Below are 20,963 nucleotides of genomic sequence, written 5' to 3' on the forward strand. Positions count from 1 at the left end.
TCTGTATGTCAATACTATTCTGCGTGTCATGAAGAAAAAGCTAATTTCTGTTTAAGTGGAAACTAATGTCCCCTACATCTTAAAGAAATCTTGCAAAAACTTGTTTTGATTATCATTATCAGTGACGGACTAAAACGAGTTCCATCATTGATCATGATTATTGCTAATGAAAATAATTTGGTTATCGTTAATGGTTATAGGTAACTAAAAATCGTATTGATCGTGAGTGTAGCAACCTGATGAATGCATATACGTAGCAGTGTTAAATATATGGGCGCTAATTGTAGCAGTTAACAGCGTAACAATTTTCAATAGTGGTTTCCAATAAGCAAAAAATGTTCGTCTACGATGATTATTCGTAATTGAAAATAGCTTCCTTCGTCGGTAATGTTCATCAGTAACCGAATAAATTTATTTCGTTCTCTATATTTTCTCAAAGAATATACGTCTAAAATATGCGATATAAGGACATACCAAAGTAAGATAAAGCCCCGAAAGCAACATACGTGATTGTGAATTATATCACAAGTAAAATTACTCACCTCTCATTCCAATAAATATATTTCTGACGATTGAAAAATAACACACCTTCCTATAGTCAGTTTTTAGGAAGGAACTGACATTACAAAATTATAAGATTTGACTTTTATAGGTAACTTATCGGACTATCAACATATCTTGCTACTTTGTACCGGACGATACAATCATTTAACAATGTAAGTTTAGATTATTTTCAAACGATAATTCCTGTTATTACTTTACTCGTTATTTTAGATTTATCGCTCTGATTTAAATTGTCTTATCGTTTTGGAATTCACATATCCAATGATGCGATGGGGCGACCATAGTGCTTAATAACGATACAGAAAATATGTTACATACTTAGATATATATTTAGGAGGGCTGTGAATGCAAACTGTTATCAAAGTCTTGAGAATGTCGAGAAATTCGAAGCAAGCGATTCTGTACGACAATTTCAATGAGAGAAGTAGACTACTCGTAGAAGAGTATCATAAAAAGAAGTAAATAATAACAGACAACTATAATACATACATGGTATAAACAGGATCACACTTTACATACGTAACAGAATCGAATCATTCGATTGGACTTTACAACGTACTAATAAAGATATAGAACGCAATTCTTAAAATTCTTGTCCTGTTACACAATGATACAAATAAGATCGTAACAAGATTAGATTGTAATATAACTTCACCGATCAAAATATAGATATCAACAATTATAAATTGGAAATATGTTATTCATTCCGCAGATTTCGTATAGTTATCGTGAAACATGTAATAGGAAAATGCCAATATATTATATTATATATATGTTTTTTATTAATTCTTTTATATTAATAATAATAATAAATTAAATATCTCCATGTTTCATTCGTATATCTTTCCAAGGTTTAGTCGCCAAAGCCTTTTATGATTTCTGTTAAGAAAAAGCGATTACATTTATCTACATATTCCTACGATGATGATTATCTTAAACAACGTTATCAAGGAAGAGAAATTTAGCCTAGATTTCTAAAATATTATGAAATACGCATTGTATAGCGTTTTTATTCAATGGAATATTCGCGTACTTTACTTGCTCTTCCGGCCACGTCCGACTAGAATAAGGTTGATCTACTGATTCAGCAGGTGACACCGTGGAATATATTCAGATATTCGATGCGGATTAAACTGGATTTACCTGTGACGATAATTTTTATCATATCAGAGATGACTTATAGCACATTAAATGCAAAGATACGCCGATTCCTAACCATAATGGCACCCAAATTAGCTTAGAAAATTTTGGTTGTCTATAGAAGGCAACAGTTTGTTCAAGTTAGTTAAACGATGATTATCTTAGTCAATTTACAAAAAATTGAAATTCTGATTTATCCGTATTTCGAATTTAGATGTCCAGTTTACACAAACAAATTTTGGTTAAAATTGTCAAATATTTACAAAATTTAATGAACGAGGATGTATTGAAACAGATGGATTCTTTAAAATCTATTTATATGCTTATATGTGTTGATGAGAATATAAAATTTGTCGATAGGCATCTATCCACATTTTGAGAGTTTTCACCTACGAAATGTGAACGATGGTCGGCAAAGAAAAAGTAGGTGATCCGTATTATTAGCTGCACTATGAATCTACAAATTTTCATCAAAATCGACATATCACATTTATCGTAGGTAATGTGTCCTGTAGGTATTCAAATAAGGTGCTTTCTTAAGATACTGTATTGTACGAGGTGACGATCTTTGCCTCGGCCCATCTAATATTGTTGCGAGAGAAAATAATCGTTCGACTGGTGCGGTAGATGAAAGAGGCTTGTATTGTTCAGAAAACTGTCTCTTATCGAGTAATCATTTAACATGGACAAATCGGAGCTTTTATCTTGCCAATTAAAATTTCAATTTAGTTATTTATTCTTATCTTCGGATAACACTCGTGGAATTATTATTGTTTCATCTTCGCCTCCTTCACACTCGGAATCGTTATTTACTTGAGATTTTTCAATAGCGTTAATTACATCTTCGTAATAATGCTTTGCTGATATGACCACATTAATAAAAATTGAGCGTTAAATGTTCAATGTTTTATTTGCCACTTCTAAGAGTCGACGATTTTTAAATCTACGATGTGAAAAAGCAGCAATGACAGCTTCATAGGAATTGGTATCCAAAGACAGAAATCTTTTGAATCTTTCGTTAGGACTTGTTCTAACCGTTCCTAAGATAGTCTCCCAAATTGGATAGCTTCGAAGTTTTGATTTATTAATTTGATAATAACGTAAACGTTATGCAATTTCAGAGCAATTTGTTCGAAATGAGCGAATGCGTGCGTTTTTGGCGACGCTATGACAAAGCCAATGATCTTCTTTCAACTTTATTCTCAAGCGAAAAATATCGCCAATTTTTCCAGGACCAAATAACAACAGTAGCGGAAACATATTTTACGTTTTGCAATGCTTTTGTATCGTTAGTGACTAGTACTTTATATGCACCATATAATGCCCATATTTTTAAATGTGGTTTTGAATTTTTTATTTTCCATAGCCGCCGAAGGTACAATTTTGTCGACGGTGTACATTTCAATATTCGTCTTTAAACTATTGTGGCGGATGAAAAGAGAGTCGTGCGTTTCATCTCGGGACTACCGGCGGACTCGTCAGTAAGGCTATGCCCAGTAGTCCCTGCCTTAGACGTAGAGGGAATCTCGCTGGGTGCGGTATTTGTATCAATCGCTCGTATATTCGACCGCTAGCGAGTTAGACAGACTCGTTGTCGTCGTAGCCCTCTAGTGTTGGCGGTTGGTACCAGCGGATCGCCCGGGAGGTGTTGCGCCGCGTTGATACCTCGACCTGTCTGTTTCCTGTTGATACCGATCCGCCACACTATGTACTATCTCTTGCTACTGGTAAAGGAAATTAAATTTTTATCACTCCGTAGGTATAGATCCAATGATAGGTGCACATCCAATTTGATAAATCATTTAACATATAGAATAGAATGCAATATCGAACAACTTTTATTTCCATCGAATGTTTTACAATGCGATCTTTTATATTTTACATGGCATCTTTGACTTACATTTACTTTACATGTAACTACCACTGTTTCGACCACTCGCGGGGAGACGCGATCGCGAAGAAGTACGTCAACGGGAGTCGTAAATTCCCGTTACGATTGGATAATCGACGCCACGAAGTGATCGATCCCCTGATTTCGGTTGCGATAATAGGGGTGGTTAAATTGATTTTACACTGAAGTAACGAATACAACTAATGTTTATTCCAACAACTTCTTAACTAGAAATGTACAATTAAGTCGATTGATAGCTAGAGTAACAAGGTGTTGTACGCGACGCACGCTTAGATGCTGAAGGTTCAAAAAGCGTATAAAGACTGACTTTCTGTAAAGATGATGCAGCGGAGGGCACTTGCGATGGGTGGGTCTAATGATGCGAGAAAAGCTGATTTGTTAAGACGAAGTTCTTGTTGGGAGAGTGAGGGAAGGACTTCTCTGGTAATAGGTTAATTTTCTGGATTGGTGTGGAAGAGTGGAGGAAGGGTGTTAACCGCCCCGAGAGAAAGTTGCCAGGGTAAAACATCGTACATGAGAAAGACGAACTTCTCCTATCTTTCCGTAGTAAACAATAACCTTTAGACAGTGACTTAGTGTAGATGTTTGGCTTGGTCTGAAGGACTTTAGAAATTCCTCTAAGATTTATAATCGGCTCTTAAGACTATTGAAGGTACGCAATGAAGGCGTGCGGACATCTGGTTGCCATCCTGTCCGCGGTGTGTGGCCTGGCCTGGATAGAATGTCGCACGACGGAACAACCACATTTATGGTAATGTTTTTGCTAATCGGTCGCAATTTTATAAAATAAAATCGTGACAATATATATGGCAATGAATCGAATATAATTAAATTGTTAACGTTTCATGCTATGTATACGTATAAGAATGAATGCTAATCAAATGATGTCATTTATCATTAATTTTATTACTTACGGCTAACTTGCAATGTATAGTCAAATTCAATACAATCATCTTAAAAGATTACATAAATTAGACAATATATAAAAGCAGCATTGCGTTTTAACCTTGTAATATCGTAATATTCTGGAATTCAAAGATACTCGATGAAGGTGTTACAACAAACCATTTATCTTTATTATTCTACGAATTCGTTTCTTTTTTGATTCTACGATTCATTTCCTAGCTTTTAAAGAAAATTATTCACAAATGGTATATCCAACCATATAGTTTCGTTTGCCAGTAAGTTGCAGTTGCAACAATGAGCATTTTTACTCATACAGCTTCCGAGTACAAAATCAAACTTTAATCCAGTATCGCATATCTCGCAGTATTTGGATCTTCCGTCGCATTCATAACAAAGTGTACATTTACAATAACGGGATGCAACACCAATATTACTGCTACAATCAGTTAGAGACGGACAGTTCGACGATAAATTTATGTTTTGAGCCACGTTCTCCCGATATCATAGTACAGAACGCTGGCACATTGCTCGATATACACTTTCCTACCGCTACATCTACAATATTTTTGACAATCCTTAATCAAATCTTTACATAACAGTGAGCATATTTACTGTCAATGCATTTTTCTTCTGCATAGTCAAAGTATTCTCCACTTTTACACATCTGAAGAAATTTCCCATTGCCTGAACAATCATAATATCTGTCACAGTAACAGTCATGAGGAACATAATTCTTACCGAAACTACAATCGGTAGGATCACAATGCGCCGGCAAGTCCCGTATGGCTTCTGGCCAGTCGCAGTATTTTTTGGACCGGTCGTAATACGTATGGGCTTGACAATTTGCAACTGTGGCAGTTCCATGATCGCATGTACAAAACTTGTTGCAGTCCCTGTGGGGCAACCGGTCACTACTTGACGAACAACTACCTTGGCATCCGTTGTTTCCAGAGGGGCGACATTCAGCAATGTTTTGTGACATGCATTTCCTCTCCGCCCAATCAAATATTTCGCCTGAGGCACATTTCATCCATTGGTATTCTCCGTTGCGACATACGTAATATGCATAGCAGTTACACTCGTGAGGCATTTTGTTTCCTTCAATGCAATAGGGCGGGCGCCACGTTGTAGTGGTAGTTGTCGTAGTCGTAGTCGTCGTAGCAGGGTGATCGCCGTTGCAGCCGCCAACGTTCTCGGGTATATCGCACTGTAGCTTTTCGCAATTGAAAATTAATCCTTCGCTACACGACCGATCGCATCTGACACCGTTCGTGCACTCGTAATAACTCTCAGAGCACTTTTCATCAGAAGAGCGACGATAGCCACTGGGTGGACACTGAGGTGAATTATAACAATTTTCATATAAATAACTATCCTGAATATATTTTTGGTTCCAACATATGGCGACATTCGGTAGGTCACAAACTCCTCTACTATTATCATATATCATGCCATTAGGACATATGGCAAGAATCTTATTTCCTTCTTCACAATAGTAATACTTGGTGCAAGAGCATTCATGATGTAGAAGTCCATATCCCACTGGTGGACAATCTAGAACATCTTTTTCCTCCGCTACATGAGGTAGAAAGTATGTAGCAAGGTCGGTTTGATTGAAGTTCGATGAACATTCGTGTCTCCGAGGCCAAGTACATATACCCTTGGTTTCGTCGAAAGACAATCCATCTTCGCAAACTTTCTCTACCTTAACACCATCCACGCATTCGTAAAACAAACCGCAATCCGTCTCATGAGAAATTCTCTTAGTACCGGTTACAGGACAGGGGACATTAGACACACATTGTCTACGTTCAGCGTCGAATTCATGGCCCGATGGGCACCGTCTAACATCGTATTGTCCATCGACACATTCGTAATACAGCGATTGACGATAGCAATCATGCGGGAGAAGTACAGCCTCCAACAATTTGCCTGTTGGACACGAATCGTAAACTTTACACTTGGCGGCATCCTTGTCTACGCATTCTAGAGACTCGGAACAAAACAGCTGTTCTTCCTCACACGTTTTTAAGACTTTTTCCCCGTTCTCGCATTTGTAATATAGGCTACAGTTGGTGGAATGAGGTTGTACGAATTCGTCCTTTGAACAATCCGGAGCTCTTGACGCGCAATTTGCCTCCCATGGGAAAGTACAATTTTGAAGTTCAGGGTCGAAATGTAGCTTCTGTCCCGGGGCAAATTCTGGGCAATTCGAGAGTAGCTTCTGCCCATTGGAACACTCGTAAAACTTGGTACAATCGTGTTTGTGAGCGAGCTGTACGGTTTTGCCTGCAGATTCTGGACATTTTGTGGGAATTTCGTGTATTTCGGCAAAAGCGTTCCCCGTCAATGCCAAAACGGCAATGACCAGTAATAATAAATCTGAAATAGAAGAAAATATCGAATCTGCCATTCTGTATGTCAATACTATTCTGTGTGTCATGAAGAAAAAGCTAATTTCTGTTTAAGTGGAAACTAATGTCCCATACATCTTAAAGAAATCTTCCAAAAACTTGTTTTGATTATCATTATCAGTGACGGACTAAAACGAGTTCCGTCATTGATCATGATTATTGTTAATGAAACGAATTTGTTCATCGTTAATGGTTATAGGTAACTAAAAACCGTATTGATCATCAGTGTAGCAACCTGATGAATGCATATACGACGCAGTGTTGAATATGTAGGCGCTAAGTGTAACAGTTAACAGAGTAACAATTTTCAATAGTGGTTTCCAATAAGCAAAAAATGTTCATCTACGATGGTTATTCGTAATTGAAAATAGCTTCCCTCGTCGTTAATGTTCATCAGTAACCGAACAAATTTATTTCGTTCTCTATATTCTCCCAAAGAATATATTGTTCTTATAATATATGCGATATAAGGATATGCAATACTAAAATAAAGTCCCAAAAGCAACGTGGTTACGAACTATATCACAAGTAAAATTACTCACCTCTCATTCCAACAGATTTATTTCTAACAATGGAAAGATAACACACTCTCCTGTAGATGGTTTTTTGGAAGGAACTGACATTACCAAGTTGTAAGATTTGACTTTTATAGGTAAGTTATCGGACTATCAGCATATCTTCGTGCCTTGTATCGGACGATACAATCATTTAACTACTCAAGCTTACATTATTTTTGAACGATAAATATCATTATAATCTGAATCGCAATTTTAGAGTTGTCACTCGTATAAATCGACTTATCGTTTTGGAATTCACATATCAATGATGCGATGGGGCGACAATAGTGCTTAATAACGATACAGAAGATGTGTTATGTACTTAAATATATATTTAGGAGGGCTGTGAATGCAAACTGTGATCAAAGTCTTGAGAATGTCGAGAAATTCGAAGCAAGCGATTCTGTATAACAATTTCAATGAGAGAAGTAAACTACTCGTAGAAGAGTATCATAAAAAGAAGTAAATAATAACAGACAACTATAATACATCCATGGTATAAACAGGATCACACTTTACATACGTAACAGAATCGAATCATTCGATTGGACTTTACAACGTACTAATAAAGATATAGAACGCAATTCTTAAAATTCTTGTCCTGTTACACAATGATACAAATAAGATCGTAACAAGACCATATTATAATATAATTTCACCGATCAAAATATAGATATGAACAATTTTAAATTGGAAATATGTTATTCATTGCGCAGATTTCGTATAGTTATCGTGAAACATGTAATAGGAAAATGCCAATAAACGACCTTTTATATTAATAATAATAATAAATTAAATATCTCCGTGTTTTATTCGTATATCTTTCCAAGGTTTAGTCGCCAAAGCTTATTATGATTTCTGTTAAGAAAAAGCGATTACGTTTATCTACATATTCCTACGATGATGATTATCTTAGACGTTATCAGGAAGAGAAATTTAGCCTAGATTTCTGAAATATTATGAAATACGCATTGTATAGCGTTTTTATTCAATGGAATATTCGCGTACTTTACTTGCTCTTCCGGCCACGTCCGACTAGAATAAGGTTGATCTACTGATTCAGCAGGTGACACCGTGGAATATATTCAGATATTCGATGCGGATTAAACTGGATTTACCTGTGACGATAATTTTTATCATATCAGAGATGACTTATAGCACATTAAATGCAAAGATACGCCGATTCCTAACCATAATGGCACCCAAATTAGCTTAGAAAATTTTGGTTGTCTATAGAAGGCAACAGTTTGTTCAAGTTAGTTAAACGATGATTATCTTAGTCAATTTACAAAAAATTGAAATTCTGATTTATCCGTATTTCGAATTTAGATGTCCAGTTTACACAAACAAATTTTGGTTAAAATTGTCAAATATTTACAAAATTTAATGAACGAGGATGTATTGAAACAGATGGATTCTTTAAAATCTATTTATATGCTTATATTTGTTGATGAGAATATAAAATTTATCGATAGGCATCTATCCACATTTTGAGAGATTTCACCTGCGAAATGTGAACGATGGTCGGCAAAGAAAAAGTAGGTGATCCGTATTATTAGCTGCACTATGAATCTACAAATTTTCATCAAAATCGGCATATCACATTTATCGTAGGTAATGTGTCCTGTAGGTATTCAAATAAGGTGCTTTCTTAAGATACTGTATTGTACGAGGTGACGATCTTTGCCTCGGCCCATCTAATATTGTTGCGAGAGAAAATAATCGTTCGACTGGTGCGGTAGATGAAAGAGGCTTGTATTGTTCAGAAAACTGTCTCTCATCGAGTAATCATTTAACATGGACAAATCGGAGCTTTTATCTTACCAATTAAAATTTCGATTTAGTTATTTATTCTTATCTTCGGATAACACTCGTGGAATTATTATTGTTTCATCTTCGCCTCCTTCACACGCGGAATCGTTATTTACTTGAGATTTTTCAATAGCTTTAATTACATCTTCGTAATAATGCTTTGCTGATATGACCACATTAATAAAAATTGAGCGTTAAATGTTCAATGTTTTATTTGCCATTTCTAATAGTCGACGATTTTTAAATCTACGTTGTAAAAAGTAGCAATGACAGCTTCATAGGAATTGGTATCCAAAGACAGAAACCTTTTGAATCTTTCGTTAGGACTTGTTCTAACCGTTCCTAAGATAGTCTCCCAAATTGGATAGCTTCAAAGTTTTGATTTATTAATTTGCTCCCGAACATATAGGAATTATGATATTAGACGTCCATAGTACATATTGTTTTCAGCCTGCACTTTATATATAACAGTTGCAAGAGAACGCAGATAACAATGATTCATCCAAGTAAGACAAATTGAAATCTCTCTGTGAAGTTACATAAGGTGTCTAGTGTTTCATGTAACGATAAAATCTTCTCTACGTTAGCTAACATTTGAGAAAATGAATCATTCTAGTTTTTTTCTTCAATAATCTCACAGTTCTCGGGACAGGACGACAAATTCCAAAGTGGAGCACATATTTATGATACGCCGTCATGTAAATTCTTGAAACGTAACACGAATAGACGCGATCATAAGTATGTGAATGAGCTCTACGATGAAGATGTGAAGTAAGAAAACCGTCATTGGCACGAAAGTCTATAATTCCCCCAAAATGCACCACATCTGTTTCGTATTGTACACAAAAATTTGGAAAGGCTTTGACAAAATTCAGCCTGTTCTAAATCACTATTGCACCAGTTTTAAGAAAACTTAACTTATACAAAGCGTAAACGTTATGCAATTTCAGAGCAATTTGTTCGAAATGAGCGAATGCGTGCGTTTTTGGCGACGCTATGACAAAGCCAATGATCTTCTTTCAACTTTATTCTCAGGCGAAAAATATCGCCAATTTTTCCAGGACCAAATAACAACAGTAGCGGAAACATATTTTACGTTTTGCAATGCTTTTGTATCGTTAGTGACTAGTACTTTATATGCACCATATAATGCCCATATTTTTAAATGTGGTTTTGAATTTTTTATTTTCCATAGCCGCCGAAGGTACAATTTTGTCGACGATGTACATTTCAATATTCGTCTTTAAACTATGTACTATCTCTAGCTACTGGTAAAGGAAATTAAATTTTTATCACTCCGTAGGTATAGATCCAATGATAGGTGCACATCCAATTTGATAAATTATTTAACATATAGAATAGAATGCAATATCGAACAACTTTTATTTCCATCGAATGTTTTACAATGCGATCTTTTATATTTTACATGGCATCTTTGACTTACATTTACTTTACATGTAACTACCACATTTATGGTAATGTTTTTGCTAATCAGTCGCAATTTTACAGAATAAAATCGTGACAATATACATGGCAATGAATCGAATATAATTAAATTGTTAACGTTTCATGCTATGTATACGTATAAGAATGAATGCTAATTAAAGATGTCATTTATCATTAATTTTATTACTTACGGCTAACTTGCAATGTATAGTCAAATTCAATACAATCATCTTAAAAGATTACATAAATTAGACAATATATAAAAGCAGCATTGCGTTTTAACCTTGTAATATCGTAATATTCTGGAATTCAAAGATACTCGATGAAGGTGTTACAACAAACCATTTATCTTTATTATTCTACGAATTCGTTTCTTTTTTGATTCTACGATTCATTTCCTAGCTTTTAAAGAAAATTATTACAATCAGTTAGAGACGGACAGTTCGACGATAAATTTATGTTTTGAGCCACGTTCTCCCGATATCGTAGTACAGAACGCTGGCACATTGCTCGATATACACTTTCCTACCGCTACATCTACAATATTTTTAACAATCCTTAATCAAATCTTTACATAACAGTGAGCATATTTACTGTCAACGCATTTTTCTTCTGTATAGTCAAAGTATTCTCCAGTTTTACAATTCTGAAGAAATTTACCATTGCCTGAGCATTTATAATATCTGTCACAATAACATTCATGAGGAACATAATTCTCACCGAAACTACAGTCGGTAGGATCACACTGTGCCGGCAAGTCACCGTTCTGTATGGCTTCTGGCCAGTTGCAAATTTGTCTGTACCGATCGTAATACGTATGCCTGGGACAATTTCGAACTGTGGTAGTTCCACTATCGCATGTACAATACTTGTTGCACTCCTTGTGGGGCAAAAGTCTATTGCTTGACGAACATGTACCGTCACAATCGTTGCTTTCTGATTTGCAACAATGAGCACTTCCTTCTGGCATACATTGCCGCTTTATACAATCAAAATTTTGGCCTGTGGGACATCTCATCCATTGGTATTGTCCGTTCCGACATAAGTAATATGCATTGCAGTTACAGTCGTGATGCGTTATTTCTCCTTCCGGGCAACCGGTCGGGCGCCATGTCGTAGACGTGGTTGCAGGCGGGCGCCATGTCGTAGACGTGGTTGCAGGCGGGCGCCATGTCGTAGTCGTAGGGGTAGGTATATAATCGTGGCAGTTGGGAACGTTCCTAGGTAGATCGCACGAGCCGATTAGTGGATTGAAGACGTACCCTTGGAAACACGACATACGACATTTGCGACCGTTGTAGCAATCGTAAAATAATGTACAATCACTTTCATGAGGATAGCGATTATGGCTTTCAGATGGACAATCAGATGAAAAATGACAATTTTCACTTAGGAACGTGTCGTTAGTATATATTTCGTTCCTACATATGGCGGCATGCGGCAAATCGCAAACTTCTCTAATATAATCATATATCGTGCCTTCAGGACATTTACCCAGATACTTATTTCCGTCTTCGCAAGAGTAATACTTGGTGCAAGAACATTCGTGTGCTAAGTGTGTATATCCCTGTGGTGGACAGTCCTTGTCATCTTTTTTCTCCGCTACATGAGGTAGAAAGTATATAGCCGGATCGGTTTGTTTAAAGTTCGATGAACACTCGTGTCTCGGAGGCCAAGTACATATACCCTTGGTTTCGTCGAAAGACAATCCATCTTCGCAAACTTTCTCTACTTTCACACCATCCACGCATTCGTAATACAAACCACAATCCGTATCATGAGAAATTCTCTTAATACCGGTTGCAGGACAGTGGACATTAGACACACATTGTCTACGTTCAGCGTCGAATACATGACCCGATGGGCACCGCCTTACAGCGTATTGTCCATCGACACATTCATAATACAGCGATTGACGATGGCAATCGCAATCATGCGGGAGAAGTACAGCTTCCAACAATTTACCTGTTGGACATGAATCGTAAACTTTACACTTGGCGGCATCCTTGTCTACGCATTCTAGAGACTCGGAACAAAACAGCTGTTCTTCCTCACACGTTTTTAAGACTTTTTCCCCGTTCTCGCATTTGTAATATAAACTACAGTTGGTGGAATGAGGTTGTATGAATTCGTCCTTTGAACAATCCGGAGCTCTAGACGCGCAATTTGCCTCCCATGGAAAAGTACAATTTTGAAGTTCAGGGTCGAAATGTAGCTTCTGTCCCGGGGCAAATTCTGGGCAATTCGAAAGTTGCTTCTGCCCATTGGAACACTGGTAAAACTTGGTACAATCGTGTTTGTGAGCGAGCTGTACGGTTTTGCCTGAAGATTCTGGACATTTTGTGGGAATTTCGTGTATTTCGGCAAAAGCGTTCCCCGTCACTGCCAAAACGGCAATGACCAGTAATAATAAATCTGAAATAGAAGAAAATATCGAATCTGCCATTCTGTATATCAATACTATACTGCGTGTCATGGAGAAAAAGCTAATTTTTCTTTAAATGGCAAACTAATGATCCCTGCATCTTAAAGAAATTTGTCAAAAAATTTAATGACAAATTTGGTGATTTTAATGGATAAGTTACTGATTACAAATGACTATTATAAGTGATTAATATTTTTTGATTATCATCATCAGGGACAGACTAAAACGAGATCCGTCGTTGATGTTGATTATTGGTTGATCAAAGGAATTGTAGAGAATGGTTACCAGTAAGCAAAAATGTTCATATACGATAATTATTCGGAATTGAAAACAATTTCCTTCGTCAGTAACTAAGGAATGTATTTCGTTTTATATATTGGTCCATAGAAAATATAGAGTGTTCGGCTACAGGTAATTTGACAGAAAATTTGAAGGGTGTTTGTTGAAACTGAAAAAATGTAGGATAAAAAAATTGCGTTTCGTCTTTGTTTTTTAGTCATCGACAATTGAAATATCCTGCCAGAATATCTTGCACACGAGCAAACCTCCTTACACGAGCAGAAGGAGGTCAGTCTGTAGAGATGGGCGCACAGTGATCCTCAAACGAAACGACACATGGGCGGCAGCTTACCTTGTACAAATCGTAGAGAAGAAGATCATGGTATTCAAAGACGCGCAACGTTTTGCAAAACAAACGGTAGATTGAACATTAAACCTGTTTACTTATGAAAATCCATAGGAACATATGAAAAACCGCTGTATGGAGTTTCCTAGTAGAGAGAATTAGTGTTTTCTCTAATTCTTTGCCTCATACAATACAGCCACGTAACACGCTAACTTTATATTTTCAATTTGCTGAAAGTTTCTCGTCGACTGTCCGAATAATTGTGTTGTGCCAAAATCATTTTAGTCTCTTGCCTTAAAATGGCTAAAACATGACAATGTAGTGATAGAGAGTTAATTGAGAAAGAAAAATTTATGATACTCTTTAACTAATGCTTTCATCTTCTTTGTATAATTCCGAATTATCCAGGAACAGTCATAATATTGGAGAAGTTCCTTTTGATAGCGAGGTTATGCAATTAAGGAAGGGAACAGGCTGTGCGCCAGATGATTTTAAAAAAGGCGCAAACCCTTTTTGTACAATCATCAAACTTTACATTGCTCGAGATTTATTCATATTTCATGTTTATCTGATGGGCTTCGGAAATATCACTATCTTTTTTTAACATTCCTTCAAGCCTTAAATAATAGCCAATAAAACGATAAAAATATTGGAATATTGTCTTCATTTTTCATTATTTTAGCGTATTACGTGGGTGTATTGTGTATGCAGTGCGCGTAGCGCGCGTGTTATGCGCATAGTGAATGTTGTATGCAGTATAGCAATACTATACGTCATTTATTGTTTATATTACCATATTTATTACATAATATCGTATAGATTTGGAGAACTTTCGGACATGCACTTTTATTACAATACGGGGCAATAGCATAAAAGCGCAACAATTATACGGCGAAAATTATACCAGTGCTATACCCAGCACAGCATGGTATACCACCACAATCTACCAACTCAGTACAAGAGCGCCTGACTAGCTATTTTGGAAGCAGATGGATTAGCCAACGATGACCGCTGCTTTGGTTTGCTCACTCCTCAAATCCAAATCTTCTCGACTTTTACTTCTGCAGTTCGCTGTTGAGTGCCGAAGCGTACAGACGTGTCTCTAGTGCCCAGTGTAGTCCGAAAACAACACGTGTCGCCCAACTGTCGAAAGTGAACACAGCCAAGTGTTTCCTACCCTTTAGGGAGAAGAAAATCCCACGCACCTAACCCTAACCCGAACACTAGCCTCATAGCCTCACGACTAGTTATTCATTTTGAATTGACTAGCTCGATGGTGGCCCAGCAATCGCGACCAGGCTCTCCGGAGCAGACTCGCAACTACCCCGCGCTACCTCCTCCGTGGCAGAAGTGTAGCAGAACTCTCCGCACCAACGACGCTAATATTACAAAGAAACGGAAAATAGAAACATCAAAACCAAACACGATCGACACCCGGAACGAACAATCAACGATACAAATAAACACCCACAACAGGTTCGCCGTATTGCAATCCACTAACGACGCCATGGAAATTGCGGACCCGCCGCCAAACCAACAAGCACAAAGAATCCCCCACCAATATTTGTGGATGACGTCATCAACATACAAACAATGATTAAGTCCTTAGAGAGAGATATCTCCAAGGACGACTACAACCTGAAGATCAACAACAACAAAGTAAAAATTCTGCCGACAACCCCTGACGCCTACAGAAAAATCACCAAACTACTCAAGACCTTGAACGCCAACTTTCATACTTACCAGCTCAAACAAGAAAGACATTTTCGAGTGGTTCTACGCAACATCCACCACTCAGCAGACATAGATGAACTCAAATTCGAACTCTTAAAACTCGGCCACGAAGTCATCAACGTTAGTAATATAAGGCATAGAGTCTCGAAAGACCCGTTATCCTTATTTTTTATAGACATAAAACAAAAGCCTAACAATAAGGAAATTTACTACATCAGTCGCCTAATGAACGCAATAGTAAAATTCGAACCACCGCTTGTTAAAAAAGAAATAGTGCAATGCAAAAGGTGCCAAAGATACGATCACACGCAGAAATACTGCAACCATACCTTCCGCTGCGTTAAATGTGAAGGCACACACTCCACTGACCAGTGCACTAAATCACCGGAAACCCCAGCGAAGTGCATCCACTGTCAAGGTGACCATCTTGCCAACTATAAAGGCTGCTCAGCCTATAAAACCCTATACACAAACAGGTACCCTAAACTCAGAGCAAAAGAGGTAACCAACCAAACACCCAGCCCGCCGAAATTCACGACTACCCCAATCCCCTCAAACAGCCAAATATCCAGTCCTACTAAATTCATCACTACCTCAACCTCCTATGCCCAAGCAGTACAAGGCATCCAAAATAACCCGAATAGCCAAAGGGATCTTTCCCAAAATAGTGTCCCCAATTCTCCTCACACAGACAACGTCTCTAGGCTTGAAAAGCTAATAGAGAAACAATCGGAGCAAATAAATAATTTGCTATCGCTACTAACACTCATCATGGATAAATTAGTACGCCCCGACGCAAAATAAAACCAAGACGCATAGCTCTTTGGAACGCCAACGGTCTAGCACAACACAAATTTGAACTAGAACTTTTCCTAAAACACCAGCAAATCGACGTAATGCTCGTATCGGAAACCCACTTCACCGACAAAAACTATTTAAAAATAAATGGTTACAAATTCTACCATACCCAACACCCCAGCGGAAAGGCCCACGGTGGCACCGGAATCATAATCAAAACAAGTATTAAGCACTACGAACTTCCATTATTCCAGAAAGACTACCTCCAAGCAACAAACGTAGCAATAGAAGACTGTCATGGTACAATCACCACTTCAGCAGTATACTGCCCTCCCAGACACTCCATCGCCAAAGAAGACTTTGATAACTTCCTGGGCACCCTGGGCAATAGATTCATAGCTGGGGGAGACTATAACGCCAAGCACACCCATTGGGGCAGCAGACTGGTTACAGTAAGAGGCAAAAACCTCTTAAACAGCACAATAACCAATAACCTCAACTACCTCACCACATACGAACCCACATACTGGCCCACCGACACTAACAAAATATCCGACCTTCTGGACTTCTTCGTAACTAAAAATATCTCATCAAGACACGTCCAAATCAACTCCTCGGCTGATCTCTCCTCTGATCATTTCCCCGTGATAGCAACAGTCAGTTCAACAATCATCGAGAATACACCAAATGGCTCCATTCGCAACCAACACACCAACTGGCAGCTCTTTAGAGAAGTCTTTACTCACTCAACTTCAGCCCTAACCTCACTAAAAACTAAGGAAGAAATTGAAGCAGCCACGGAATACTTAAACACGAGCATAATAAACGCCATCCGCCTCTCCACACCGACAAAGACGTCCATCAGCAAACAAGAATATCCCCAATACATATTAAAAAAAATAGCAGAAAAACGTAGACTAAGAAGAGTATGGCAGACCCATAGAACACCGGATGACAAACGCAAATTAAACAACGCAACTAGAAAGCTATCCAAAACCATAAAAAATTACAAAAACGACTGTTTCCAAAAATATCTCGCCAGTTTATCCCTCACAGCCGACTCCAACTACTCGCTATGGAAGGCCTCCAGGAAACTCACACGCCCCCCACAAATAATCCCCCCAAACCGCCGTCCGCAAAGTGGATGGGCGCGTAGCCCTATAGAAAAAGCCGACCTGTTTGCCAAATACTTGTCTAAAGTATTCAAACCCCATTCCTCCAAAGCTGCCGCGGACGTTACTGAATACCTGCACACCCCCTTCCAAATGTCCCCTCCTATCGAACCCTTCACTTCTGCAGAGACTATAGAAACAATCAGTCGCCTAAATCCCAAGAAAGCAGCAGGGCACGACCTAATAGGCAATAAAGCAATCAAGGAACTTCCCATAAAAGGGATCGCACTCATCACATCGATTTTTAATGCTATCCTTCGCCTTGAACACTATCCTAAGGCCTGGAAAATCTCACTGATTACCCTCATCCCTAAACCCGGTAAACCGATTTACGAAACCAGCTCCTATCGCCCTATCAGTCTTTTACCTACCCTGTCTAAACTATTCGAGAAGATGCTCACGAATCGACTCCTTCCACTCTTAGAGGACTTGAAAACACTCCCAGATCACCAATTCGGCTTCCACAAACAACATTCAACAGTAGAACAAATCCATCGCATAACCCATACGATCAGCCAAACCCTCGAAAAGAAAAAATATTGCTCAGCGGTTTTCCTAGACATCCAACAGGCATTCGACAAAGTATGGCATGAAGGGCTACTTTACAAGCTTAAAAAGATCTTACCCCACCCCTACTACTCCATCCTAAAATCCTACCTAACCAATAGACAATTCATGGTTAAATGCCTAGACGCCACTTCCGCAACATTCCCAATAGAAGCCGGCATACACCAAGGTAGTGTCCTCGGACCCCTACTGTACTCCATCTACACTGCCGACTTACCTATACCAAACGAAATAACAATAGCAACATTTGCTGACGACACAGCGCTATTAGCTACCCACGCAGACCCGGCAATTGCCTCATCCACTCTCCAGCGATGTCTCGACTCCATGAAAAGTGGTTTCATAAATGGGGCTTCAAAATTAACGAAAAAAATTCCTCACATGTAACCTTCACGCTCCGAAAACAAACCTGCCCCCAGGTCACCATCAACAACACAATAATTCCTAGCAAGGACTCAGTCAGATACCTGGGCATGACCCTGGACAAGAGACTAACTTGGAAAAAACACATCTCAGATAATACGAAGCAACTAAAGGACAAACTAAAAAAATTCTATTGGCTCACGGGCCGACGCTCCAAACTAAACATACAGAATAAAATTACCCTCTACAAGACCGTAATAAAACCTGTCTGGACCTACGGAATCCAACTATGGGGAACAGCAAGTAACTCCAACATTGAAATACTCCAACGCTTCCAATCGAAAACGCTAAGATCCCTAATTGACGCACCTTGGTATGTAACCAATGAAACAATACACCGTGACCATTGTCTTTTGTTTTGCCATTTGTTTTGCAAAACGTCGCGCGGCAAACGTCGTTCGGTTTGAGGATCACTATGCGGGAAGAGATATTTTGACCGATTTTTAATTGTCAACGACTAAAAAACAAAGCCGAAAACGCAACTTTTTTATTCTTGTCTTTTTCAGCTTCATAAATTTCCTGTGAAATTACTTGTAGTCTAACAACACCTTGTACAATATGTACGATATGAGAATATCCCAAAATAAGATAAAGTCTCAAAAGGAACATATGTGGTTACGAATTATATCTCTTGTAAAATTACTCACTTTTCATTCCCATAGAGAATTCGTACAATTGAAAAATAATAAAAACTCCTAAACTTGATTTTTAATAAGAAACTGACAGTTCCTAACGTCAAGTTTTGACTTTTATAGCCAACTTATCGTACTTTTAAGATATCAATATCTCTTCTTGCTTTATTCCAGACGATAATATCACTAAACAATTAAAGTTTAGATTGTTTCCAAACGATAATTTCCATTATTATCTTACTCACAATTTTAGAGTTATCATTCAGATTTAAATCGGATTATCTTTTCGGGCTTCACATATCAAAGGTGCGATGCAGGGACAATAGTGCTTAATAACGATACAGAAAGTATGTTATATACTTAGATATATACTTAGAAGGGTTGTGTATGCAAACTGTGATCAAAGTCTTGAGAATGTCGAGAAATTCGAAGCAAGCGATTCTATATAATAATTTCGATGAAAGAAGTAGAATACTCTTAGAAAAGTATCGTAAAAAGAAGTAACTAATAACAGACAACTACAATACATACATGGTATAACAGAATAGAATTATTCGATTGGACGTACTGACGAAGACTTAGAAGGAAAGTTTTTAAAATTTTTATCCTGTTACACGATGATACAGATAAGATCGTGACATTATTAGATTGTAACATAATCTTACTGATCAAAATGTAAATACCTGCAATTATAAATCGGAAATATGTTACTTATCGCCCCAATTTCGTATATTTACCGTGAATTATATATTATCGTAATGGCAATAGACGGCTTTTTATATTACTCGGTATATTATATTTATATTGGTATTTTCCATTACAACGTGTGATTTAATTCTTTCCTTGACTTGTTATACTTAATTTTCTACAGATTTTGGCACGCTAAATTTAAACCCAGCCTAGACCTGCCCAAATTTTATTCAGAATGACGATAAGAAGCAACTATTTGAAATAATTTATTTTGGATCTTTATTTTCACTATTATTATTAGAAAATAAATGGGAAATCATGAACGGGGAAGATAAGTGCTTACTGACCCTATTAAGAAACGAACACACCAAAATCACTTACGTCCTCCAAACAACTCATTCTCAGCAAAATGGACCGAACATATTGCACCACCTGCGGAAGTCAGCCGCTAACAACACACCACATGCTATATATCTAACATCTAAGAAATACAATTCAGCTTGTTAAAGAGTCCAATCTGTATAAGAAAAAATGTTACCTTAAGAAATCTTTGCAGCAATTTGCCGTAAGCAAACCTCTCTCTTCAAAATGTTCATCCGTGAGAGATCTTTGCCTGGGCCTATCTAATATTGTTGCGAGAGAAAATAACCGTTCAACTAGTGTGCTAGATGAAAAAAGCTTGTTATTCTTCAGAAAACTATTTCCTATCGAATAATCATTTAACACGGACAAATCGAAGCTTTTATTTTGTCAATTAAAATGTCAATTTAGTTATTTATTCTTATCTTCGGATAACACACGTGGAATTGTTAGCTGTATCATCTTCGCCTCTTTCAAATCCGTAACCTTCATTTACCTATGATTTCTCAATAGGGCTAATAACATCTTCGTGATAATGCTTTGCTGACATGATCGTATTAATGAAAACTAAGCGTAGAAGGTATACCTGATAAATAGGTCATCCGATATTATTTCAAAGAACAATTTCACAATTATTTCAAATAGTTATAAAATAAAGTAGCTTGTTATTTGAAATAATATTTCAAATAATGTAATTTCAAAAGTGGTCACAGGCATGAAAATAATTATGAAATAAAATAACGTCTGAGCGTGCTAGTAAGTGATTATAAAGAAGATGTTAATTAG

General features: G+C 37.5%; 1 protein-coding gene across 1 annotated transcript; it reads right to left on the reverse strand.

The window, feature by feature from the left end:
- Positions 1 to 4,744: 4,744 nt before the first annotated feature.
- On the reverse strand, positions 4,745 to 13,197 carry LOC117231727. Its single transcript, XM_033490429.1, is given in 6 exon segments — positions 4,745 to 5,007; positions 5,010 to 5,111; positions 5,114 to 6,902; positions 7,477 to 7,552; positions 11,223 to 11,322; positions 11,325 to 13,197. Coding segments are annotated over 6 exon segments (4,203 nt in total).
- Between the last annotated feature and the right edge of the window lie 7,766 nt (positions 13,198 to 20,963).

The sequence above is a fragment of the Bombus vosnesenskii genome, unplaced genomic scaffold (genome assembly GCF_011952255.1).
Source record: "Bombus vosnesenskii isolate JDL3184/JDL3185 unplaced genomic scaffold, Bvos_JDL3184-5_v1.1 scf7180000013273, whole genome shotgun sequence".
Lineage (NCBI taxonomy): Eukaryota > Metazoa > Arthropoda > Insecta > Hymenoptera > Apidae > Bombus > Bombus vosnesenskii.